The sequence below is a fragment of the Pangasianodon hypophthalmus genome, chromosome 8 (assembly GCF_027358585.1).
Source record: "Pangasianodon hypophthalmus isolate fPanHyp1 chromosome 8, fPanHyp1.pri, whole genome shotgun sequence".
In the NCBI taxonomy this organism is placed as follows: Eukaryota; Metazoa; Chordata; class Actinopteri; order Siluriformes; family Pangasiidae; genus Pangasianodon; species Pangasianodon hypophthalmus.
In genome coordinates this window covers 9,268,160-9,295,114 of record NC_069717.1, presented here as the reverse complement: position 1 = coordinate 9,295,114, position 26,955 = coordinate 9,268,160, and the positions used below count along the sequence as shown (strand labels likewise).

Here is a 26,955-nt window from a genome sequence, read left to right as displayed (position 1 = left end):
ATAGCTGACAGTATTCTCATAGTTATAGTGTATTTTCAATGTGGCCTAAGGAGCTAATACTCAAGCAGTAAAGTTTTTTTTTTTTTTTTTACACTTATGACAACTATCACAATAAAGATGTAGAAAAATCTGTGATAACCAGATTCATTGTGGGGGTGCCAATATTTTTGAAGCCAGCCATTGGCAGAAAATATACCACTATGTTACGTTTGAAAGAAATATTGCATTCAAATAAACCTATATTATGTCCTAATACTGGATGTTTAAGCTTAAAACATTTAGTATTCTAAACAACCAGCTCCAGAATTGTCGCCAAACAAATTAGATATCAATTCTGATAATTAAAAAAAATCTTGCAAAATTGTATTATGGGTGCCAATAATTTTAGAGCATAGCTGGCTGTGGCATGGAGTCTGAAGAATGTGCATGACTGATTGACCTCCAGACATTGCTCATCATAGCCAACAAAATTTTGAATATTTTGAACATGCTGTCAACATGTCAACATGGTAAATTTAATTAGCTTTAAAATTATTATTTTTTATTTTACATCTGATAATCCAAGTCCAGAGTTGAAGCCCTTGGTTAATTGGCTTTTGGATCAAATCTAATGTGTTAAAGGAGGTTTTACAAAAGAAACTATGATTCAAGAAAACAAAAAGTTTGCCATTTAATCTCTAATAACTGGACAGTGGTTGCTCAGTGGGTAAGGTTCTTTATGGCCGAAAGTACGTGGACACCTGACCATCTGCTGCCACAGAGTTGAAAACACAATTACAAAGCATGTCTTTGTATGTCATAGCTATAAGATTTCCCTTGCTAGAATTAAGGGGCCCAAACCTGTTCCAACATGACAATGCCCCTGTGCACAAAGTGATCTAAGACATGGTGTGCCAAGGCTGGTGTGTAAAAACTCAAGTGGCCTGCACAGAGCTTCGACCTCAACCTCACTGAACTCCACACAGCCACACTCCAAAATCAAGTGGAAAGCCTTCCCACAAGAGTGGAGCTTATTATAACAGCAAAGAGGGAAATAAATCTGGAATGGGGTGTTCAAAAAGCATCTACGAATGTGATTGTCAGGTGTCCACAAAATTTTGGCCATATAGTCTATTAGCTTTTAATGTAGAAGGGTATAAAAATTGTTTATTTTCATTCATTTTGATGAGATGACTGAAACACCATGAGGTTTGAACAGACACTAAAAAGAGACTAGAGTTTTTGTAAGATATTAGACAAAAGGGCTTTTATTCCACACTATAAACTGGGACATTTTAAACAAGCTTAAACCCGGCTGCCGACTCCATCCTCCCACCCCACAAAATGGCCTAAGTGAGTTGTGTGGCAGTTTCTTTTATACACGTCTCTCTGGCTGCTACATCACTAATCACCAACCCAAACTGTACCATCTATGCTTTACACTTCATGTACAATGAACCATCACCTCTAAAGAAGCAGCACACAGTTCACACAGTTCATACACACTCCAAGTCCCCAGATGCTTACTGACATTATTGCTCAGATAAATAAAACTAATCTACAAAATGAAAACAGAAATAACAAAGAAATTATATTATCCCAGATGCATGTGTACATAACAGTGGGTTTTCCAAAAACAAGTTTTCATTTCTTATTTGTTTATTGTAGATATTTGGTAAAAAACAAACAAACAATTTTTTGTGTTCTGTGTTCAGCATGCAGAAGTCCCCGAGAAATAAGAAACCCTTCTGTATGGTTTTTCACATGCTTTGAACAAATGACCTCGCTCTCATTGTCGACAACGCAACGGATCAGAAACCCATGCTGTGTGCCCCACACTCTACTATGTAACGCTTTTCATTTAGCATATTTGTATTTTTAGACAACCACACATAGTTCAAATAGAAGGAGAAAAGTTGTAAAAATACAAAAAATGACCAAATAGCATCATTCAGAACAACAAAACCAAAATCCAAAAAAAGAGGAAATAGCACCGTTGTTACAAAGATCAGAGGTCAGAGGGTGTTGGGAACAATCAGTTACACAACCGGGAAAAGGATTGTACAAAAGGGATAAAAGGGGAGACGAACTGGTAGTTCTCCTCCTAGGCTTCGGCTCCTCTCCTACACTCTGTCTCATTTCTGGTGCTGACCTGCGTTAACGTGCGCTGCAGGTGACACACATGTAGTCCTCATCGGCTGCTATCTTTTCAGAAACGCCTACACAGATCATGTGAAACCACTGGTTACAGCAGTCACACTGCACCCAGAACACCTGCGACACACAAACACAAGATATTAGCAATTAGTCATTACAAATCCTCAATATACCTACAAGAGAGGAAAATGCATATACACACATAACACCACACACACCTCATCTCCTGCTGGCTGAAGGCAGCTCTCAGCTGGGCAGAGGATCATGTCCTCCTCCGAGTCGTCCGACTGGGAGAGATCAGACAGGTAAGTGGGTGACGCAGACACCGATGCTGCTTTCCTCTCTTTCCTCTTCTCCCTTCTCATCCGCTGCTTCTTCCTTTTTGGGATGCCTCGCTCCCTCACGTCGATCTTCAGCCCCATCTCTTCTCTCTCTATCCGCCGCTTTGCTTTCTTTTCTGCTGGGGTCACTAGGTCTCGCTTTTGAGAAGACAAAAGGCACAAAAAAGTGTCAACTCTGATATTGTAGTATTGTAGAGTAGCAACATTGCTTGTATACAAATACAGAGCCAGCCCAGATTCACACATTTACCTCTTTATGTGGTGAAGTGTGTTCCTGAGTGTGGTAGGGTGTGTGTTGTGGGCTTTCACTTGCTGGGTGTGTATGCTGTAGACTGCACTGGGCCGGGGGGCCATTTAGTAGCAGCATATACAGCTGTTGAGTCTCAGGCAGTGACACCTGCAGCAATAATCCTTCCACCATCAGCTCCTCCAGCTCTGTACTCAGACCTAACACACACACACACACACACACACACACACACACACACACAGTTTTAATTCATGCTAAACCTTGCACCCCGCACCTGGCAAAATTTGAGTTTAACTCAACAAATGGCATAAAAGACATGATAAGACAAAAAAATATATATTTTTAACATTATATATATATTATATTATATTATATTATATACATCATATATATATATATATATATATATATATATATATATATATATATATATATATATATGAATTTTTTTACTATAACAGTAAATATTGTAATTGAAATGCAAACCTATATCTAAAAATACTTAAAAGTTAAGTATTACTGCAGTCTTTTGCAAATTTATGGCATCACATGAAGAATTGTAAATGTATTATTTGAAAACAAGTGTAAACTGCAATGAAAAAAGACTGCACTCTAGTTGAAAATGACTTTTTTAATGTTGCAACCTTTTGATTAGACGGACTGCATGCCACTTCTGTTGTCATTCACACGACACTTAATGTCAAAAGCAGAGGCCAGCATTAAAGCAGTGAGAACAATGCCCTCTGCAACCCAATGGCTGTAAGTGCAGGGTTTTGCAACCAGTAATGCCAAAGTAAATCATCTGCCCTCGTAGCTTTAGTAAAGTATGATAGAAATTATCTCTACTGGATGACAAATTGCTCATTCATACCAGTACACCTCCCACCACAATATTGTAGTCTTAACATAGCCTAAATAAGAAATGGAGATGTTACAGATATCTACTCACCCTGCAGAGGGATGCAGTGCTGCTCTATGTAAAAGACAGACTGCTCCTGACTGCACTTGCTCCAATCCTGACCCTGATGAACAGAAACACATACATAACAGCCTTATTGGTGAGAAACTCCGCATTTTGGTCATGCATAAGGTATTTTCTTCCTCATTTTTTAACACTTGTATAACAAATTTTTTAAAAAGTCATTATGCAGTGTATTATGAGACATCCCATAATGCCCTGCACCACACCCACCTTCGAACTGCTTTCCCCTGCCCAGCGCCATCCCTGGTGTTCCTGAACGGTTGTTGAAAGGTTATACGAGGCCATGAGCTCCCGTGCTCGCCGCTGCCAGTCCACTGTGCGTTCAATCATGTAACGCAGCGCGTCTCCTTCTGGTAAACGCACACGGATCCTCTGCAGAGACGCCATCAGCGGCAAGATCCTGTCTAAAGCTGGTTTCGTTGAACGCCGACACAAAGGACACAACCACGGCTCAGACTCACAAGGGTCCCCCTGCCCACGTACACATACACTGTGGAAAGCATCACGACACAGCTCGCACTGCCGCATGGCACCCATGGGAGGCTTCTGACACACACACACTTTGAGTGCGCCACAGTCGGCTGCTGGGAGGAGTTTAGATTCATTAGCTGCACGGAGAGACACCAAGGACTCCAGCTCCTTCAAACGGACCTCAGCAAGAGTCGTCATCTGAAAGAGAAATGAATATGCAAAAGAGGCTCAGGAACACGAAATTTCAATCTGATGTTCAGAAAAAGACAAAAACTTTTAGCCACAGAATATATAATCTTAAAGTCTGTCACAATGAATACTGTAGAACAGTGGAAAAATATTACATGCGGCGAATAGGTTGGTACATAAACTTCTTCTAAATCTATATCTATATATATACATATATATATATATAGATTTAGAAGAAGTTTATATATATATATATATATATATATATATATATATATATATATATATAGATAGATTTAGAAGAAGTTTATGTACCAAGTTTATAAACTTCTTCTAAATCTATATGTAAACTTATAAACTTCTTCTAAATCTATATATATATATAGATTTAGAAGAAGTTTATGTATATATATATATATATATATATATATATATATATATAGATTTAGAAGAAGTTTATGTACCAACCTATTCGCCGCATGTAATATTTTTCCACTGTTCTACAGTATTCATTGTGACAGACTTTAAGATTCACAAAAGGTGTATTTTTAGTGCATTCTGGGCATTTTAGTTTTGTCACCCAGATACCCCATGAGATTTGAGCTGGTTGTTAACTTTTGCTGAAATTTAAATTTTAATTTCTGATATATTTAAAGTGACTGTCACATATTGTGACTGTGTGTGTTAACTCACAGCAGAAGCTGAGTCTTTACTCTCTGACAGGGCTTTCTCTACATCACTGAGATTGTCCAGTCTCCCTGTTCTCTTTTTCCCACATGACACTCCATCTCCCTTTGTCTTCTTCATCTTCCTTTTGAGAGAGCTTCCCACCTCACACCGTGGACACAGCACCTGCAGAGAGTGAGACACAGAGAGACTGAAGAAAATGCAGTTCCAATGAGCTACAATATAAGAAAGTCATATTATCATCAGTGTTCATTAAAAAAATAGCTTCCACACCAACAACCAGCTTCAAAAACATCAGCAGCAACCGTAACAAACGTGTGAGAGGCTGAGAGATTTGTGTACCTCCAGCAGGGTGAAAGAGGAGTTTTTCAGGAGAAAGGTTTTGGATGCAGACTCTTTCCATGCCTGCACCTCAGAGACGAGCGCCTCCAACCTCTCCAGTGGCTCCAGCTGCACAGGAATCGCCCGTGCCCTCAGCACCAAGTCTGACAGTGTGTCTAACACAGGGACACGCCCTCCCAACTAAACACACACATGCATGCATACACAGAACTCAATATCCTTGTCCGGGGTTGTTTAGCTTTCTTTCTGACACAACAGATACATTTCCATATAAATATTTTGTAATGAAAAGTAATATGCATATTGTTGTATTTATTCATTCATTTATTAACTACTAATACGCAAATTTTCCAAATCAAAATGTGCTAGACAGACAGAAATTATATCATTTATTTAAAATATCTAATTACTTCAGATATTTATTTATTTTATTTTTTTAAATCGATAAGCCAAATTTACCAGCCAAATTCTTTTACAATATTTGGCTTTTTTAAAAGATTTTAATCATATATGCATAACATTAAATAGAAAAATAGAAACCCCACTAATAAGAACAATTATTTAGGGTACAACATGAGTATAAATCCTGCATTAATGCAGCTTAAGAGATCCTCAGTGTGCTTTACCTGCAAAGCATCAGCATCCTTCAGCCACTCTGTGGCTCTGTTAATGGAGTCTCGCAGCAACAGGCAGTTGGGCAGATACGTAGGAACTGCCTCGATCTCTTTCAGAATGGCAGACAGAGATTCCACAGTCTCTGGAGGTCTAAGGGAGATAAACAGTAGTAAAGCTGCAATCAGCAGATATACATTTTGGGCTTTTGGAGTTGATGTAAACATGAATATATCTGTCCAGAATGTTTAGTGAGATTTATCTCAAATGACCCTTGAAGAAAAGGAGAAGAAAAGTTGGTGGTCGAGGCAATGCGCAAATGCAAATGGAGTTGCAAATGCAACGTTCAAGTAGTAGCTGCACTGGCCTCAGTGTAACAAAGAATGTGTAATCTGGTTTAAGTGACTCAATGCTGCCCTCACCTGGCTTTGAGCAGCGCCTGTGCTTTCTCCTCCCACTGCTCAGACACAGTGAGCAGCTCCTGCAGGCGAGCCATGGCACGCTCTATTGCAGGGTCAGAAGTTAATCCCACAGCTCGGTCAATCAGCTGCCGCATAGCGTCCAGAGTGAGGCCACGGGCACTGCTGCCTGACTCCTCAGCCTGATGCACTGCTGCTAACCAGTGAGCGATCTCCAGACGCTCCCGTAGCCGAGGAACCTCTGGCAGATACACGTCATACTCTGAGCTCTCATCTAGAAGGGCCTGAATCTCCACCACAGAATCTGCACTCACAGTGTCAGACAGAACTTTCTCACTGTGTGCCTGGAAATCCTCGATACGGTTCAGCAGCTCCTGAGACAGAGAGGAAGACGAGAGAGAGCAAGAACTTAGACCGACCACTTAAACCTTCAAATCTAACCTCTTTCACAAAAACAATCTTTGTGTACCTTTTGAGCATGTGTGTTTGCATCAAGATGCAAGTTAATGCCAGCTACTAGTTACACTTTGACATGACTCATTGTTGTATTGTGCATATGAGGAGCTACACCTAGTGCTATACATTTGGTTTGGATTACATGTAACAATATATTGATTGATAAATTGAAATTGTCAAAAGTGCTGAGTTTAAGGTACATATAATCTGTTTATCTGGAATGAAATAATTCAGACTGACTAAAGCATTTGCCTGGAAATATAGTCATTGATATCTCTTCATTAGCCATTGATATCTCTATGATTCACTGAGCTCAAGGTGCAGTTGCTAGTTTACATTTTACATTACATTTAGGGCATCTGGCAGATGCCCTTATCCAGAGCGACTTACAATTATCTCATTTATACAACTGAGCAGTTGAGGGTTAAGGGCCTTGCTCAAAAGCCCAGCAGTGGAGGCTTGGTGGTGCTGGGATTTGAACTCTCAACCTCCCGATCAGAAGTCCAACATCTTAACCACTGAGCTACCACTTCCCTTTTTACTCATTAGTAGTCAAAGAGTTGGTGTTTCATACTAGAAATAGCTGCATTGAGGAGCATTGATTGATTGGCTCTTACAGAATAAAGCAAGCAAATGGATATGGCAAGTGTGTGTGTTACCTTCAGTAATGGTGCTTGCACTAGGCTGCAGGGCAAGTTGTAAAGCTGACGCACAAATGACCTCATTTCCTCTACAGTCAACTGGTTCTGAGTTTTTCCTCCACCAGCACGATACCTAATGAGACACCACACCAATGTCACCTCTTCACTCACAATGCAGAATGGGTTAGTGCTTCACACCAGCCTGTGTGTGTGTCCAGTATGTGTCGTGTGTCTGTGTGTGTGCGCTTGTGTGTACCTGGTCTGTCTCTTGCCATTGAGAAGCTGCTGTGCCACAGATGAACACCTGTCTGCATCCTGAGTGACCACTCTCAGGTGACGTAACAGATCATTATCCGGAAAACTGTTCTTGTCTGACTCCTCAAGCAGAGAATGGAACACAGACAGGTCTGGAACAGCACACAGAGAGTATGTGTGAGACAGACAGAGGTTTTACTATTGACTTCTAATATCTTACATATATCCATGCACTGGTTGTAATCTCTCATGGACAATATTGAGAGATATCCATTAGCCCTTTTCCACTGACAAGGTGTTAATGTATAATCTGGAATCATTCCAGTTTTCACCACAAAAGATTTGATTCTCTGCCTGAAAAATCATTTTGGTCTCAGAAACCGAAATGCTGCTAGTCTGATAGGTTTTGTTTTTTTTTTTTTTTTTTTTTTTTTTAAGAACACCTTTGAAAAAATTAAAACAAAAAAGACAGCGAACATTGCAGGGACATTTGAAGATTATTGCTAGAAAAACGACAATATTAAATGCTGTAACCATAAATATATGGTTTGAAGAGAACTAAACAGAACTGTGCTGTGTGTATGGACACTAAAGGAATTTGATTTTGTTCTTAATCCAGACATACACGTTGCATAGCTGTTATTTTTCATGGTACATTAGCAAACTCCCGCATCATGTGATATAGTTCGGGTCTTAAACACTGGCAGTGGCTCCAAAAGAAGCACTAAGCTCAATCCATTCACTTCAGCAAAACTCACTGCGCTTTTTGTCCAGTTTGGCCTCAAGGACCTCAGTTACGCGTGACGCCCACTCGTCATATGAGTCAGCCCTTTGCTTCACAGCATTCATCATGGGGTAGAGATCATCTAGCGTGAAGCGGTACCTACAGTGTAACAAAAAGGTGTTAAAAGAGACTAATTTATACTGTCTACACTGCTACTAATATTAAAAAAAAATTGTAAACCTTCTAACCATCATGTACTCATCAATTTCAGAGAGTGACTGAATTAAACCATCCAATTCTTTAAACTCCACTTTATATGTTGTAGAATAATATAACGAGTAGTGAAAGGCCAGAGCACTCACCTGAATGTGTATTTGGAGGTAGGGCAGGGGCAGAGGTGGTGAGCGTGGTGTAGACACACCTGCTCACCCGGCCGACATGGACAGGTGAGAGCAGACAGGTAGCAGGTGGTGCGACACTTAACACACTGTCTCTCGTCATCCTGCAGCAAATCATATTCAAACAACTCACACTGCACCACTCCCTAGTGACACAGAGAAGAAAAGAGGTTGAGGCTCATGCATATGAAAGAAATATCGAAGGACACCATACTGCACACATTGTGAAATGAGTCTAAAGGTGTTCTTATTGGTTTTACAAAAAGGGTTTTCTGCATTTTAGAACAAATACTCACTCTTTATGGAATATTTAAACCTATGGTACTTAGCAAGCAGGCTGTTAGTGTTGCAACCCAAGCATTGAATTAAAATATCTGAGCATATTCAGATCACCAGACAATGTCAATGTATATGGAAAAACGGAAGAATTTAAAAATTACTGCTGAACAAAATCTCTATTCTCTATTCAGGCAAAGGAAAGCTTTCAGCAAGCACACCACACAGTCTCAACAAATTTTCTTTAGAATATGATGAGTCCGAAATGCAAAGAATTTGACTTTCTAAACCACATCAAGCCTGTGTAAATAATGTCGCCCATAACCCAGTTGTGACCGAGTTATACCAAAGAGCCACAACAAAACACTTGGAAAAATCACATTTTCACATTTTATTTTATGGAGAAAGAAAGAAACAAACAAACAAAAAGAGCTATGTGGTATCTGGTAAAGTTGTTTTATTGTTGGTGCTTGCTCTCACCGATTTGCAGATTTGCTCTCGGAGGTCCCTCTCATCACTGATCATTAGCACCATGTCTTTGTGCACGGCTGAGGCCAGAACAACATCCAATTTATCAGCTTTGGCAGCCATGTTACAGATCATCTCATCGTGGGAGAACACACAGTAACGATGCAGCAAGCGGTAGTGCTCCACACACTGACGGCCCAAGGGCATCTACAGAAACAGAAGGGCAACGATTATCTAACCAATATCAAGGTGTGACTAAATTACTTAAAAAAAAAAAATTAACTGATATGATATTATATAAATGATCATCTCATGTTAAGACGATAAAGATCAGATATAACCCAGTATCACATATAGATGCGTGAGGTAGGTAGAAGTCTTTCTTACCCAGTCCACGGTGCAGAAGTTCACAGCCTCTGCAAAGTTGAAGCCCTGATTAAAACCACTGTGATAGGCTCTCGGGAATGTGATGACAAACTCTCCTGCACATTGATTGGTCCTGTAAATCTGAGAAACAAAGTGGAGGATTACTTGAAAAATTCAATTAGTGTGAAGGGTAATTACTGAACTATGAGCACGAGTGATTAAAATACTGATTCAACATTAGAATGACAGGACCATGTGTATGTGCACGAGTGCATGACTAAGAGAGACAGAGAGAGCCGTCATCTGAGTGTGTGAGATGCCTTGGTGTATACATGTCAAGTCTTGGTGTGAACGCATTAAAGAGAGAGAGGATGTGGCATTATTAATGTGTATGTGTTAGTGTATGTGTGTATATGGGTGTGAAAAATGAAAATGTGGTCTGTAAGAGAGCTAGATGTGTCTGTGTTAAAGTTTATGTGCATGACACCCAGTGTGTGTGTGTGTGTGTGTGTGTGTGTGTGAGAGAGAGAGAGTGTGAGTGAGTGTGTGAGAGAGAGAGAGAGAGAGAGTGAGAGAGAGAGTGTGACTCACTGGTACTCCGTGGGCCATGAGCGTGTTAGGGTTCATGATGGTAACGAGTTGGTGTAAGAGATCTGGCTGAGACTCAAATAGTTCAGGTGCCAGCTTCTTCATCACAGCCTCCAGCTGCTCAGCAGCAAATCCTGGAGCTCCATACCACGTCTTAGGCTCTCCCCTACACACAAATTCAGTAAGTTTAAGCAACTACTTAAAACCACACTTATAGTCACTCACTTTCCCTCAAAGACAGATGGAACTAATATCACCAGAGCATGTGGAGAATATATTTAGTAATAATCTTTGTCACGAAGTATGCTTCAGCTAAGTTCATAAAGGTATCTCAAATGAAATCTTGTCAAATCCTATTCTGCAGTCTAAAATGGCAAAATGTCTTGTAATTTCTGCATTTTCCAGGCCACACCTTCGCTCAAATCCGATTAAAAACTGATTTATACAAAGGTCTTTTTTTCCTTAATTTCAGGAATTTGCAGTAACAACATGGCCTACAACCAGTAGTTATTAAGGGTTTAAAAGCAGTGGTTGTACTGAATCAAGGCAACAATCATAAATTCAAAATCATATAAATTATAACTGATTTTAGGACAGGCAAAAAGAAAAGGCAAATTTTTAAAGGCTAACAAAGTGATTTGCCCATACCTATGATACTCAAAATACTGTCCCCTAAATTCTGAACAAAGTATGTCACATATTGATCAGAGGGTACTGAATCATATCCTAGAAGATTTCGTGTTATCATCAAATATCGAATCATTATCTTATCACTGAAAATCGTGTACTATCATAACAGATCCAGTGCTATCGTCAAATATACTGTTGCTTTAACAATCAAAATCGTATCATGTAGAAGCCTATGGTTTACACCACTTTTAGCAATCTCACCCAACTGAAGAAACAACAAAGCAGTAAGAAACACAACATATGCCACCCTCTTCGGTTGCTGAATATATTCAGAATAATCACTGGGCATTGTAAAACATAATCCACAATAAGTCTCCATGTTGAGAGATAACTCACTAGCTAACTTTCTCTTGCTCTGCACTGCTCAGAGTATATTAAAAAAATTGATTTCCCCTGCTCTGCTGTGTGAACAAAGCCTTACAGAGGTCCAGGCACAAGCCAACAGAACCCAAATTCTAAAATGTTTACTAAAGTATTTTACACTGTAAGTGATATATGTGACCATCACTTGGTGTTATGGAGGGTTTATAAAGAAAGTGTGATGGTTATAACAATATTTCTGGCTGAGTAAGTTGCTTATATAAATTCAGAACATATATAAAGCGTGATAAAGTGGTATATTACCAATGCAGGTAGTTAATGGAGTAGCTCCAGTGGTCCTCGATATGCCAGCAGAAAGAGGAGAAGCACATGCCCACATACAGCCAGGGCAGGGTCATGCCACATATATCAGCTGTCACATGGGTCAACACGGATGGAGTCATCATTGCCATGTTATTCAGATTCCACCCACAGAGCAAGTACTTCTACAACACAAACAGAAAAAGTGGCCATAACAAAAGTGTAAACAACAGCTCATATTGTAAGATATATCCAGATAATTACAAAGGACCTATGACATTTTATAACGCCCAAAAAATGTAAATCCGTGTTTCCTAATACCTTTTCACATTCACTTTTATCAAGTGTGAAAGTAAGAACATTTATTATTAAGAATGGATAGACGCTTTGCCCTCTAACTATGAACGAAAAAGCTTAAAAAATACATTTCCTTAACAAGGTCAATACTCAATATATTGGTCAGAGATCAATATAATGTAATCTTGCATACAAAGACATTTCAATTAATGTGTGCTGATCACATGATATGCGTGTCCTATTTGTATTTATTGCCTGTTGGTTAATATACATGTGCATGCAAGAGCATTCAGCTATTAAAATTAAAATTATTCTAAAGGGAACTACCCAGTGTGTGGACTCTACTTTCTTTTGTCCAGTACTGTGATTTAGATATGTGTTCTCTAGACATTCTTATAAAATACATTTCCCAAAAATTCCATCTATTACTGTGTTGCTGTATTTTTATCCATGTTTTAATTTACCTCGTCTTGCGGTGCAACCTTGAACTTGCCACCCCTAATGGGAAAGCCGCTGCCGAACTCCTTGGAAGCGATATCGGCTCCGTACTCTACCGTCACATCCTCTGTGATAGTGCCCACCAACCGCCAGAACTCCTTCTCTACCAGCTCAGTCGGCACCATCTATACATACACACAGACACGAACACACAGCGACAGAAACACAAGCGCATAAGGTAACAATAAATGCAACAAAATATGTACAAATAACAAGTTACTAATTCCAAGGTCACTGAACAGGAGGCAATGCTAACTGACCACACATGCTGGGTATTTCTGAGCTTACATGAACAGGCATGTTGAAGTAGTCAGACTTAAACGAGTCAGCCATTTCCCCAAACGTTTTGAGGGAGTATTCTCTGCGCGCCTGCTCGAAGCCAAATGCCTGCTGTGGCTTACTGCATTCCTGTATAGAAACAGTGAAACAAAATCTTTTCAAATTTACTTCAGTCCTTTTCCTTACTGCAAATTTATCTGGAGTTAGGAAAGATTTAATCTGACATTGCTCTGTTGTGTTAAGATATTGTAGTATCATCGTACTATATATATATATATATATATATATATATATATATATATATATATATATATATATATATATATATATTTTTTTTTTTTTTTTTGAAAGTAGAAAGCAGATATAGATCACTACATCATTCATTACAGAATGAAAATAATATTACAAAAGCTACACATAACCCCAGTAGTACCCTGTGTGTTTCCAAGTCAGCTTTGTTAGTGCTATAAGATACCACAGTAAAATTGTTATACAAAATACATTTAACTTGGTACTGTTGCTAGCATAAAAAATAAGTGTTGAGGAAAATTATTCCCATTATTCATCTGCATAGTGACACTGTATCATAATAAGGCAAAGCTTTTTACCCCTAATACATTGCAGGCCATAAGTAATTAGACCTCGGCAACTTGGCTCTGTATTGACAATGTATTGGCTCTGTATTTGCTCTGTACAATGACTACGATGTTAGTGTTAGACAAGCATTGTCCTGGTTTAGTGAGTAAAATATTAGGGCGTGGCAGACAGGCCCCTGCTTCCCACACCTGTGCCAGACACTTGGGGCACCTCCAGTCACCCTTAGGGACATCATGAAGGGGCGGAATCAAGCAGAAAGTGTGGTAGCTGTCATCACAGCCGTCGCATAACAACAGCCTTTCCTCATCACTACCGCTCCCACATACCAAACACACATACAGGTCCACCTAGAGTAAGAAGCAAATCAAATTGGACAAGGGAAAAAGAAAAGGTAGTGGAATATAGGGTATCAGTGTTGTAATACTTTAATACACAGAAAATTTCCCCAAGTACGTGACAGAGAGAGAAGAATCAAACAGAGGCAGCAAGAGGAGACTCACTACGCTGACAGGTGGCTGTGGAGCACTTTTCTTATAGCGCGATTTGGTTTTCTCTGGCTCAGTTTGCAGCTCTCTCTCCACAGGCTCCTGTTTAATCTGAATGGGTACTTCCTTTACTGTTGACACAACACGAAAAAGCTTACTCAGTTGAGCTTGTTTTTAAAATCAGCTCTTGCATGATACAACTAATTTTATTCATTTTTTGGCCTTGACACTTGACAACAGTAAGGAGAAAGATTTATCAGATTTTTGAGAGGGGATCCCAAGAAAAGACACATGTGACATTTACCTCAGATAATGAGGCAGAGACTGAAGCAGATGATGGAGATAATCAAAATAAAAACTCATTTAACCCATTGTAAACTTGCAACTATTTTAAATTATAAGTAGATTTGGCTATAAATGTAGAGTGAGGCTGAGCGTCTTTCAGTGGAATAAGAATGAAATCTTTAAATGTGATTTTATGATTTAAATGTGATTGTGACTTTAAAATGCTGTAACTTTACTTCTGGTTGAAATATGTGCAAAAGAAAAAAAAAACATTTCAGTTCAAGTTCTGTAGAAAATGTATTTTTTAATAATTAAAAAAAAGGGGGAGCGGGGGGGGGGGGGCATTGTGATCCAAACAGTAAAGAACTCTATCTACTTTCCACCCATCCATCTTATTGCTGTTCATACACTCACCATCCACTTTATTAGGAACAGGTCAAGAGCTTCAAGAGTTAATGTTCACATCAAACATCAGAATGAAGAAAAAGTATGATCTCTGTGACTTTAACATCCATGTGAACTGAGGATTTCAGAAACTGCTGATCTACTGGGATTTTCACACACAACAGTCTCTAGAGTTTACACAGAATGGTGAGAAAAACAAAAAACACTGAGCGAGTGACAGCTCTGTTGGTGGAAACAAGTTGTTGATAAGAAAGGTCAGAGGAAAACAGCCAGAGCTGCCAAGAAGGAAGTAGTAACTCAATCACTCTTTACAACTGTGGTGAGCAGAAAAGCATCTGAGCATGCACAAAACACTGAACCTTGAGGTGGATCTCAAGGTTTGATGTGTTGTGCATTCTAAGATGCTTTGTTCACTGTTCACCAAGGTAGTAAAAAGTGCTTGAGTTACTATAGGCCTCCTGTCAGCTCAGACCACTCTGGTCATTCTCCTCTTATCTCTCTCATCAACAAGGCATTTCAGCCTGCAGACTCTCCGCACACAGTGTGTTTTTTTTTTTTCGCACCATTCTGTGTAAACCCTAGACACTGCTATTTTTAACTTCCTTGCGAAGCACTTTCATCTGCATTTTATGTATGAAGGGTACTATACAAATTATAATTATATTGACAAGGATAAAGACTATGATAATGACATGTGATGATAAGCTTGTATGACATGCAGAAACAGCAGCTCACCTGGTTCAGGTTTTGCTACAAAAGAGCCCATCCGTCTCCTGAGATTGGGCCTGTTCTCACACACCTCTCCTCCTGTACACCCGTCTGACTTCCCACAGCCAGACTAGAAAAAAGCGAGACAGGAAAGATGATTCGTTATGCTAATTTGTGATAGCAAGTAACTATAGCGCAACAAGAGTATTGAGCAAGTGGTAAATGTGTCCTGAGGTTAGGCTTGTGCATGTGTGTGTACTAATGCGCTTGATCTACCTCAGCTTTCATTCGCTTGGCTCTCCTGGCAGGTGTGCATGTATCGCTGGGTTGCACCTGCACCTTTTGCCTTTGCACCAGATCGTGAGGTTTATATTCTTTATCATCACCATTTTCCAAGAGGGAGGGTTTCTGAACGAACTGCGGATGAAATAATAAAAGTTACTTCCTCTTCCACTTCCAGCACCTGCAATGGAGGTCTGGTGACAGTCCCATAAATTTCACTCATACAAACACATCGTGCCTGCACCGTAGTACATCTATAGTACATCTGTAGGCACTGAAACATTTTCAGAAATGAAATGTTATGCACTACTAGCAGCTCATTACAGGATAATGTTACTTGAAAATTCAGTACATTGATGTGTAAGGTACATACACACAGAGAAGCACCAGAGAAAATAGATTTGTAATTAGTCCCACTCCCATAGAGGACATTAACTGGTAAAAACAGCTCATATAAAACACTCCTGGGTGTCTGCATCATGACTCATCTCACAGTCAAAAAGAGGATTAGCACAAATTTCAGGAATAGTGTTGGCAGTGATAAGACAAGAGCATGCATCAACAGACGAGAGAAAGAGATCGGAGCTTATTATTGTTTTAACATTTTGTTAAAAAGTTTAGAAGCAGCATTCATTCATTCATCTTCATTGACTGCTTTATCCTGGTCAGGGTTGCAGCAGATCCAGAGACTATCCCAGGAACACTGAGAGCAAGGTGGAAATACACCCTACTCCATCACAGGGTGTCACATACACACACACATACACAAACAGTCATTCACACCTGCGGGAAATCTAGAGCTGTCAGTCCACACACTGACATGTTTTAGGGGGTGGGAGGAAACCAGAGATCCCAGAAGAAAGCCACAAGGACATTGGGAGAACATTAGAAACCAGGAACCCTGCAGCTATGAGCTGGCAACACTACCCACTATGCCACTCTGCTAACCAGGCACAAGAAGCATTTCTCTTAACGGAGAATTCCATGTAAAACTGAAACGGCTTGCTTTGAATAAAGACTGTGGTAATATACTAAACATGACTAACAAACCATGGCCTCTAAATGGTTTTAATGGTAAGTGGTCACATACTAAAGTACAGATTCAAAGCTTCTTTAACCTCTTAAATTCCCAGGATCCATCAGCTGGTCCAGTCTTAAATTCCTTTCTTGAGTAACTACATATTTTCCCTGAGTTTCTCTATAGTTACTGAATGATTTACAGTAGTTACTAAATATATATATATATATATATATATATATACACACACACACACACACACAATGTACATGCATATAAATGACTTAATAAGATGGAACTTTATTGGGTTAAGATGGTCCTGATTCCACTCTTACGTACAACTTGGCAGCACAGGACTATACTTTCTTTTAACGCTTCCAGCTTCATAAGGTTGTTCCTTTTTAATGACAAGATAAACAGCACAGAGAGGCTATGTTACAGCAACATGAAGGATTCTGTTGTGAGGTTCAGGTTCAGAGTAAGGGATAGCAGAACAGTAAATGCACCAATCTCTGTTATAGTATCTCTTATTGTGTGCACATTCTGTATCTGTCTCTCTTCATAATCTAACCCAGACAAATTAGTCTGAATCCAAATGAGCTTGGTAGGAGTGTCTCTAGCTATTATCAGATTATCGGTTGGAATACGCAGAAGGGAGGAAATAGGGGGGAGACTGTGCTTCTGCAGTGCTTAACCCAGAGGGATCTCTTTCACAAAGGAAGGGGGGGGTAAGAGAAAGAGGTAACAGCTGGTAGTTTTAACAGCATATTCCCTACTGTAACTTACAAAGCTCTAAGGGCAGTGAAAGCAAGCAAGGAGGGAGAGGGGTGTGGTAAATGATGAGGTGGAGAAAAAAAAAAAAAACAGAAATAGTGTGGTGAAAATGAAGGGGACTTTCATGCCCAATCATACGTGGTTTTTTTTTTTTTTTGGGCATGTTTTTTTCCAATATAAACATTCTATCTGTACACCAAACAACTGCACAAAAATTAGGCACCCCAGTCTTCATCCAAGTGAACCTGGTTCAGTTTGTTACTGATAAGAACACAGTTTTATGAAGGTGTGCACCAAAATGATGAAAAAAAGGATTAAGTAGTTTCATTCTTAATACTCGTATTAAAAATGAACCAGACTGCAGAATATTTTGAAAATCATACTTAAAAATACAGACCAACTCAACCTACAGAACAAAATGTGCTTATTTCTAGAGCACACAGATCAACACACATATTTGGGTTTCCTTTTAAATGTTTTAAATCCATTTTAAGGAATATTTTCATCTCAGTGACCAATAGAAATGGCCCCATAAGTGCAAGCAGAAATGTCTTAAATTGTTATTAAACTTTCATTGTTATTAAACTTTGTTATTACAATTTTCAGTTTTAGCATTTTATAAATGACTATAAAAGTCATATTATAAACTGGAAGCCAACAACTACTGTATTCTATCTTTTCTCTAATATAAATGTACTCGTTTGATCTGCAGAGGAAAAACAATCCTCAATGAGAACAAATAAGAAGCATCCATAGAAGCACACCCTGCCAAATTCCTAACCAATCAAAGAACACTCATGTTAAAATACTTTGGTGCATTTGTAAAGTGGTGGAAAGTGAAACCAACTGGACCAAATGAAAAAGATACAGCGTCCCAAAAAAAAAAAATCTATTTCTGTTACAGACTTTAGCAAACGAACTAGGAGTGAAAACAGCCTAAACCAACAATGCTCAATGTTCTGCTTCTCCATCCATCACTTTCTACTGAAGTGTGGCATTTGGCATCACAGTGTGTGGGGGACTGTGGTGGGGGGATTGAGTGGGGGACAGGGAACAAGTGAGGCAAAGGCAGGCATTCGGGGGTCAAGATAGGCCAATTACATAAAAACGAGCCTGCCTCTAAGTCATAATAAACCAATACAATGTTGGGCTTAAGGAAAAACAGACCAGGCACCAAAACATGCAAACATGATTTTAAGTGACACGGGAAGAAGACATTGAGATCTGTTAAGAAAACTGTTACAAGATTTTACTAGTGGCTTAAGAATATAAGAACTGAAACAACATGTTACTGAAACTACAGGTTCTAGTTTGTAATGTGAAAATTTAAAAATGTACTTTTTGTAAATTTTTTGAATAGACTCCATTAACATTGTTTTTCTTTCAAATCCCTCAATTAGATATTTCACAAAAGTAAACATACATATTTATATCCCCGTAAATGAGCCGGCGTTAGAATAGCTCGGTCCTGAATCAGACATACCTTCTCCTGCTCAGGAGCTGCCCCAAAACTCATCAGATGGCTGCTAGCTCTGGAGCGCGGGCAAGAGAAAGTGCCAAGAATTATACATGAATTTAGGTGACCTCAGATTCAGAGGTCACAAAAATCCAATTAGATGTCTCTCCTCGTGGAGACAACAAATATTTGAAGGGGGAGTGTCGGAGTACAACATTTCTTCTCTTACTAAAAACATTACTTATAAGACACTTTAATTCCAGAACAACAGATCACACCAGACACTCCAAGTGTATCTTTTCGTCTTACAAAGATCCTGCACTGGAACACAGCACAAAGCACTGTTAGAACAGTTAACGCTCTCTGGGATGAGTTTGACACAAAATCATTTTGATAAGATTAAACAGTAAAGCACAGCATAGCACAATAGGTAGTGTTTACTCTAGACATGACCTTTCTGTCAAAGTAAAAAACGCTCTTATTTTAGCCCCAATGTGTTTAAAACTCCCAGATTTAAATGTCTGAACTCACACAATTTAAGGAGTAGCCATTCCAACATTCCAACATCTAAACCTAAGATTAATTCTGAATACCTAAAATCTTAGCTAGTCATCAGTAGCGATGATGAGCTGATGAACTTTTGCCCTAAAACTCTGGTCTGGAACTGCAACATAAGGTTCCTGATGCATTTCCATTGTAGTTGCCTCCGTCAAACCCACAACCACTGAGATGATGTGTGAATGTTAAAACACTGCATGTTCACTTCTGAAATCCAATTAACAATGGAACTGATGTAAATAAGGTTTACCCCTTTTGCTCACTACTCTGGATTCTGATAGCAAAATCATCTAGAAGCTTGAACCACAGAAACATTATTCACCTGCTATTCACCCAGAAACCTAAAACCTGAAACTCTGGGCCACACCTCGTCCTTAAAATATTAAGGCATGGTGTGATGATGTGTCAAATGCTTGGGTATGCAAATACAGTTGTAGCTCAGTAAATATGGTTCTGTGCTAGTGACTGGAAGGTTGTGAGTTCAAATCCCAGGATTCTCTAAACCTAACTGTCCAGCTCTATGTCTGGATTGGTTTCTACCTCAGCTGTAAGCCATTCTGGATAAACGCATCTGCCATATGAATAAATATGGATGCATATAAATATATGATGCAATCTAATTAAAAACATGTGCTATTCATTTACCCAAGCCACTGCTTTCCATCCTTCACAAATCCTGTATAATCCACCTCTGGCAGACTTCACACAAAAACAGCAGTCTTTTTAAAGCACTAGAGTTTGTGAGAACTGTTCTGTTTTTATGGCCTGGTTTGTTTAAAACTCTGAAAACATAAATATTCACATTCCTGCCTCATACAGAGCTGAGCCAATGGAAAATAGGACGGAGTATGTTGTATGCCATGTATGATATACGGCAGCTTGTATGAGAAGTGAGAATGCTAGACGTCAGGCCTCCTGAATGACCTTAAACTCTGGATCACTGGATCATCTTACTGGATCTGTAAAAAATTCTAATCCATGTCATGTTAAATAGTTAGAATTCCAGAATAATAAGGAGTGTACGCACCAGCAGGTTGGCCCCAGCCTGGAAGAGGTTGTAGGGGTAGAGGATTCTTTCGTAGTGAGCACGCAAGTGTGAACCTACTGCCTTGCCTGGTGCAAAGCCCATTATCATGGCTATCTTTGTCCATCTGCGCTCCTTACATACAGTATCAAAACCTCCCTCATCTGCAACAAGCTAAGCAATGACAGAAAAAAAGAGACAGAGATGTCACATGAATGTACAGTCACATACAGACTTGGACTGCTGAATGCAAACTTTTTCTATCATGTTACTGACTAGAACATGAACAGAGTAATGGACAGTGGTTCCACAACAGCACATAACCTGTACTTTAGTTTAAGAACATTTGCTGTGGTTTTAATAGCCTTACCTTGTTTAGCTGGTATAGATCTAGTATCTTTCGCTCTACGTGTGGAATTTTAAGAGCGCATCCCTGAAGCTCCCAGAACTTAGCAATCTGGTCCAGAAAATTGAGTTTGACCCTCGTCTGTGCCTGGGAAAGAGAAAACAGAGGGAGAGGAACAGAAAAGGACGAGGGCAAGATTAAAAAAAAAGAGAGAGAGAGAAAGAAACAAAGAGACAAAAACATGAATTATCTAGAAAATAAATGCAGAATGATAATGAGTAACTAATTTCTTTTTGTTAAACAGTGATTCCATTGATATGGAAGAGCAGGAGAGGTTTGAAAAGACCCCAATTCTGCTGACTGGGGCTCTCCAATTGAAAGTGTAATGCCTCCCTGTGATTCCCTGAAACATCTTTACTGAAAAGATGAAACCATCCAAACTAAACCCCCCCTTCACACACACACACACACACACACAAATGCTAGGTGTGAACTAACCTCTAACTCGTTGAGTCTCTGGATCCGAGGAGTGAAATGAAGTCTGTCGACGTCACACGCAAATGGAGGCTGCCATTCCTGAGCACACACAAACAGAAACGTAAGTGAATTTTAATAAACAAACACAAGTCAAATGTAGCAACCATTGTCCTTACCAAAAGGATTTCAACATCTAAACCAGCAAATGCTACTTTAGTGTGAAACATTCATGTTCCTGCAGAGTTTTCACACTTCTCAAACACAGACGTGCCAAAATGGCCATAATTAACTCAGGAATTGGATCCAAAAGCTATTTTTTCCCACTGCAGATCCATTGCAATACACGCATATTTACTATGGCAACACTAGCTCTATATGTAATTCTGTTAGAAAAGCATACTGACAGTGCTACACAGGGTTTATCACTTCTGTATGATAGTACTATGAGCTTTATTTTACATTTTAACAAGTAATCAAGTCTCTTTGTGAACTGAGCTTCATTCTATCATTGGCCATTCAGAGGATCACAGCAGGCCTTCCACAAGCCCAGAGGACAGAGACAGAAAAGAAAAGAAAAAAAACATGCTTCAAGATTACTGTTGCACAAGGCAGTTTTTCTGCCTGTCTACTCTGAGGAATTGTTTAACAGTTTTTTTTTTTGGTGCACCTAGTGCCAAATCCAAATGTGGGGTTTTTGATTAGAAAACAGCAGTTACTTCATCAACAGAGAAAACAAAACAATGGGGAGGTTCGATTAGAGTACAATGCATAGATAAATACTGCCAAATTTAAACACCTTTGTAAATAAAGGATAGATAACTTTATTTACATTTTTCAGTATGTCCATCTTTTATGGTCCAATGGTTATAGCTATTATACAAATGGTCAATAACTTAGTCTAATTACAAAATTTTGTTACGATACATGATCTAAGTTTAGTGCATTTTTTTTTTTTTTTTTTGCAACTAAGAAAACGCTTCAAAATTTAATACGTTACAGTGCAGACATTATACATTGCAGGGTCTTTATGTGCAACCAGGTTAAAATATAAAGACGTGTCTGGTTTTCAAAAACAGCTACAGGAACATACAGTCAGATCCTATTATTCATGTATTAGAGAGTATACAGCCAATTCACACATGTCCCACTTAGATGAGGATTGCTATTACTTTAGGCTTTCAAATACACCTCTTAATGTTAAGCATGGATTACCCAATGTCAGTACTACAGCTAATGTACTGTGTTTCATTACACCTTTGTTCATCTACAGTAAAATAAAAAATTTCTTAAAGATTTGGAAATGGGGTCCATTCTGCACAGCATCAGTTTAGGTTCTCTTTCTCATATGGTCTTAACATGGCAACGAGACCCAGCATTCCTGCATTAGTCTGCATGTGAAAAGACATATTGATATGCAGCATGTGGGGAGGGTTCACTAGTGAGCACACCAAACAAATGGCCCTGTAGGGTTGGAAACTTCAATAAATGACAGCAGGAGACTAGATTTAATAAGGAAATGATGTTAAATGTAACTGACGAATGCGATATGCAAAAAATATTAACGGGCCCCATGTTCTTCCACCTTGTGGAAGCAAAATGAGAATTCAAATGCAGCTATGTGGAAGCACCAACTGATCTTCTTGTTATCAGAACAACGATCCAAAAATAAAAACTGGAATAACTGGAATAGCACAGCATGAACTCTTTTCGATTTCTGCCATTTGAGTGACAGCACTCGCTTCCTATAAAATCTTTCACTTGATCACTGGCCACACCTACAGACATGATTTACTATAAATAAACAAAAAGCTTACTAAATATACAAATAATTGGAAGATTGGAACGAGATAAAGTGCAGCAATAGAATCAAATATATCCAAATCCAGGCAAACATGAAAATTAATACAACATGAAATATGAGAACAGATGAATGGCTCAGTCACTAAAACTGAATCAGAGCAGAACTCAGTCATGACGAGAAACACCTTTTGTGTGTGTGCGTTGTCCTACAGACTACATTTCTTACCCGCTAAAACCATGTCCTTTGAGACACAGCATACAATTCTACATTTCCGCTTTTGTAACCACGTAGGTGAGCGATCTACAAAACCACTTCCTCTGTCAAAGCATAAACTAGATCATCTGCTGTTAAACAGTGCAGAAAGGGAAGGGAAAAAAATCATACCACGCTGAGAATGAGCCTTGCACGCCTACAGTTACTGGCCTAAATGTATCCGTGATAGCCTTATCTCCTCACTTGCAATTTCGGTAAGACTAGCAGAACATGAAAGGCTCTAAAAGAGTCTTTTCATCGCTACTAAGGAAGACATCTTCACCCTGTGTTTCCCCCACCAGCACCCTCACATCAACCCACATCCCCGTTCCACCCTTGCTATTTTCCAAACACCAAGCCACACAGTAACAATACCCAGCTTAATACTGCCTACAGAGACGCACATATACACACACAAATACACACGAGGACGTAAACAACACAAAACGTACAATATTAAAGGCAATTTTCAGCATGTTTGTAGACTACTGATACCATCTTAAACTTACTTATGTCAGTTGTGTTTGATTTGAAAACAAATACAACAGAATTGAATCCTTCCTTGTTTTAAATGATTTACAATAGGGAAAATATCAGTGTGATATATGAATTGTTCGGTTATAACCATATTAAATTATCAGGTAGATAAAATGTCCTTTTGTCCTACAGTCACAATAATTGTCTATGTAATGTTATAAAATATATGGCACTATGGCTCTGGACAAGTGATTCATAAGGGTGTTGTCTCACACACATACAGCTGCTTAACACTGGTTATTACTTCATTATGGATAGTTAATTACATTTTTTAAAAAATAACAATAACGTGTTTTAGGATATTAATACAACGTAGCTTAGAAGGTAACATTGTCAAAACAAGAATTATATCATTATATTGTGAATACAATATGTCTGCCTACTATTTACACACGAAGAAAATAAAAAAAAAAACCTGTACCCAATGAATAAAACTTGCATACTCGTCCCAATACACGTTTAACCAGATAAAGGAGGTGAATAACAGTTATGGTGGGGGAAAAAAACACTAAAATAACTTAATTTTTATCCGTGTTTGGTTCACAACAGTTGTGATACAGACCCACAAAATGGCCAGATGGTAGTACACTCACTCACACTCCACAAAGGCAACATGGAGGACGGCTGAAGTGAACACGGCCTGCACGGTAACCATAAATTCACCTCAAAAAGCATCACATTATGGCTTCCTGTCGTGGAACTAGTTCACTGAGGGTTCACTATCATTATCAAATGTGTATACAAGATGCCAGAGTCGGCTTTGCGCCATTTTGTGTTATCTGTTTGTGTGTGTGTGCGCGTAGAAGTTATATAAACCGTATAGCAACGAGCGATGCACAAGCCGTGGACTTCTCCACCTCTCAGTGGAAGCTGACTGGAGAAAAAAAAAAAAAAAAAAAAAAAAAAAAAAAACACAACAACAAAAACCCACGTCTACGACCTTGTATTGTTGTATAATTGGAAATTTGTAATGAGTTGGTCATAATGCGTCGTGTGCCTTCATGAAGCATTTCACATCCGATTAGTGTATCTTAAATTCGCCCACACACTATCAGTCCTGATGAATAAAAATGGTCACATTTTGTCCTCTCTCGTTTTCACTTTGTTGTGGCGTGAGACACGTCACGTAGCTCCCATATTGTGTAATCCGATCTACGAGTATTATTTTATTCTCTCTCTCTCTCACACACACGCGCGTCTGAAAACCTTTACATTAACTGTAAGGCTTCTTTTATTTGAAATTCCTACTGAAAACCTGAAATGGCGGAGAAAACAGTAGTTTTGAAGTCGTCATGTAGCCTTCAAGCCTCTAAACCACACAAACACACCATTCATTTTCCATTTTAAAGAAGTTTCACAGAACACGGTACAGACCCCAAACACCACCAATACTCAGCTCATGTGGTTGAGCAATGCCTTTTATATCGCATCCAGTTGAATATTATTATTATTATTAATAATATTAATACACAGTAATAAACCTACTTGGAGCTAAACTCCAAAAACACCAGAATCCAAATGTTTTACTAATCTTTAGCCGTGTTTAATTAAATTTGTGCTCGATCTCTATATCATTGACAAAAGTATCATCCTTGAGGCCAAATTCAATGTCACAGGGATGCGGTAATGCAGCTCGCCATGTGGCCCTTTTCAATAAGGGAGTATGTGTGTGGGTGTGTGTGTTCATTTATATGCAAACAGATTATACAGTAAGTTAGGAACTGGGGGAAAAACGCATCGAAAGTGTCACTTTGAATCACATCAGTGCAATAGAACTCTTCATTTGGAATAGAGCGGCTTATTCTAAAAACAAGAAGAAGAAGCAGAAGCTTATTAGCTGAAGCTACAATAGGTGAGGTTACTGGACCACTTTGCATCTTCGACTCTCAGGATAATTCCCCATCCTGTACCTCAAACTGGGGATTAGTCACACGTACTTCTCGCAGTCAAGATGTAAAATGATGAAGATGTTGGAATTCTGGGATATCTCGACAACTTTGTCGCGTTTCCGTCATCTAACTTCTTTCATTAGTACAGGCGCTCATTTCATTCTGCTATCTGCCTCCCAATCGTGAGCCAAACAATATAACGCAACAAATATTGCCATCACCTGACCTCTTACAGGTAATTATGTGTAAATAAATAATAGCACTGAAACTGGAATATTCAGGGAAATTGCTGTGCCTGAAAGTTTAATTACACGAGCTAACGTTACCTTTCTGCAGATAGCTAGCATAGCCAGGGTAGTTATTCGCTCTAACTAGCAGGCAAACAATCTAGCTAGCCACTCACATCATCTTACATTCACCCTAGCTATTCTCACATGCAAGTTAGCTACTTTTTTTAAAATTTTTACTACTTCAGTACATTAATAATTTCAGGTTATACATCACTTTAGTAACTGATGTATTTGTGCTGAATGAATTCGTAACTAGCCTAGGCAACCAGATCCCTATAGATCAAGCACACAAAGCAATACAGCTGGTTTAGCTAGTGCTGTCACTGCGCCGCCATGTTGAAAATTTTCCCTTTAAATTGAGCACCCGAGCTTGCTAACTGCTACCGGAGCCGATGATTAAATATCGAGACCGCGGTTACGGAGCAGCTGTGGCTCGGTGCATCACGCTCTCGACACTCACCGGCGGCGGGCGGATTTTACAGATGCCTGTTTTCTCCGCGATCGGCCGAATCTTATTGATAAACGCGAATGGATCGGCGAATTCCTCCCAGCTGGGCTCGAAGACCGGGCACTCCGGAGGCGGCTTAAACTCGTCCGGCCGAGGCTGGCTCATGGTCCAGGTTGAGAGAGACACGGGTCGCTCGGTCGGGACACACGGTTGTTTAGGATCGGACACTGCGATCGATGTCGCTCTGCTACTCCAGTGCCTGATTCCTACTTACTCGAACAATCAGTATCAACACAGGATGGCTGGCTCAGTCAAACACACACTGAGAAGATTGCTC

The 26,955-nt window shown here is 39.3% G+C and overlaps 1 protein-coding gene across 1 annotated transcript; it reads right to left on the bottom strand.

The window, feature by feature from the left end:
- Nucleotides 1-1,218: 1,218 nt before the first annotated feature.
- On the bottom strand, nucleotides 1,219-26,955 carry kdm5bb (lysine (K)-specific demethylase 5Bb). Its single transcript, XM_026915443.3, has 27 exons — nucleotides 26,631-26,955; nucleotides 21,423-21,500; nucleotides 20,949-21,071; nucleotides 20,582-20,752; nucleotides 15,743-15,883; nucleotides 15,494-15,596; nucleotides 14,084-14,199; nucleotides 13,772-13,930; nucleotides 12,996-13,115; nucleotides 12,674-12,832; nucleotides 11,916-12,097; nucleotides 10,605-10,767; nucleotides 10,035-10,154; nucleotides 9,660-9,854; nucleotides 8,868-9,049; nucleotides 8,540-8,664; nucleotides 7,783-7,933; nucleotides 7,545-7,659; nucleotides 6,433-6,803; nucleotides 6,025-6,163; nucleotides 5,399-5,578; nucleotides 5,063-5,221; nucleotides 3,920-4,378; nucleotides 3,677-3,749; nucleotides 2,728-2,924; nucleotides 2,355-2,615; nucleotides 1,219-2,253 (listed from the first exon to the last, which is right to left on the bottom strand). The coding sequence occupies exons 1-27, from the start codon at nucleotides 26,781-26,783 to the stop codon at nucleotides 2,137-2,139; spliced, it is 4,512 nt and encodes a 1,503-aa protein (XP_026771244.2). The 5' UTR covers nucleotides 26,784-26,955; the 3' UTR covers nucleotides 1,219-2,136.

Coding starts and splice junctions, on each gene's coding strand:
- kdm5bb (XM_026915443.3), bottom strand. CDS start 26,783: ATGAGCCAGCCTCGGCCGGACGAGTTTAAGCCGCCTCCGGAGTGCCCG. Junction 13,116..13,771: donor GCCCCAAGTGTCTGGCACAG/GTGTGGGAAGCA, acceptor GTTTCTATACAG/GAATGCAGTAAGCCACAGCA. Junction 6,164..6,432: donor CAGGCGCTGCTCAAAGCCAG/GTGAGGGCAGCA, acceptor TATCTCCCTTAG/ACCTCCAGAGACTGTGGAAT.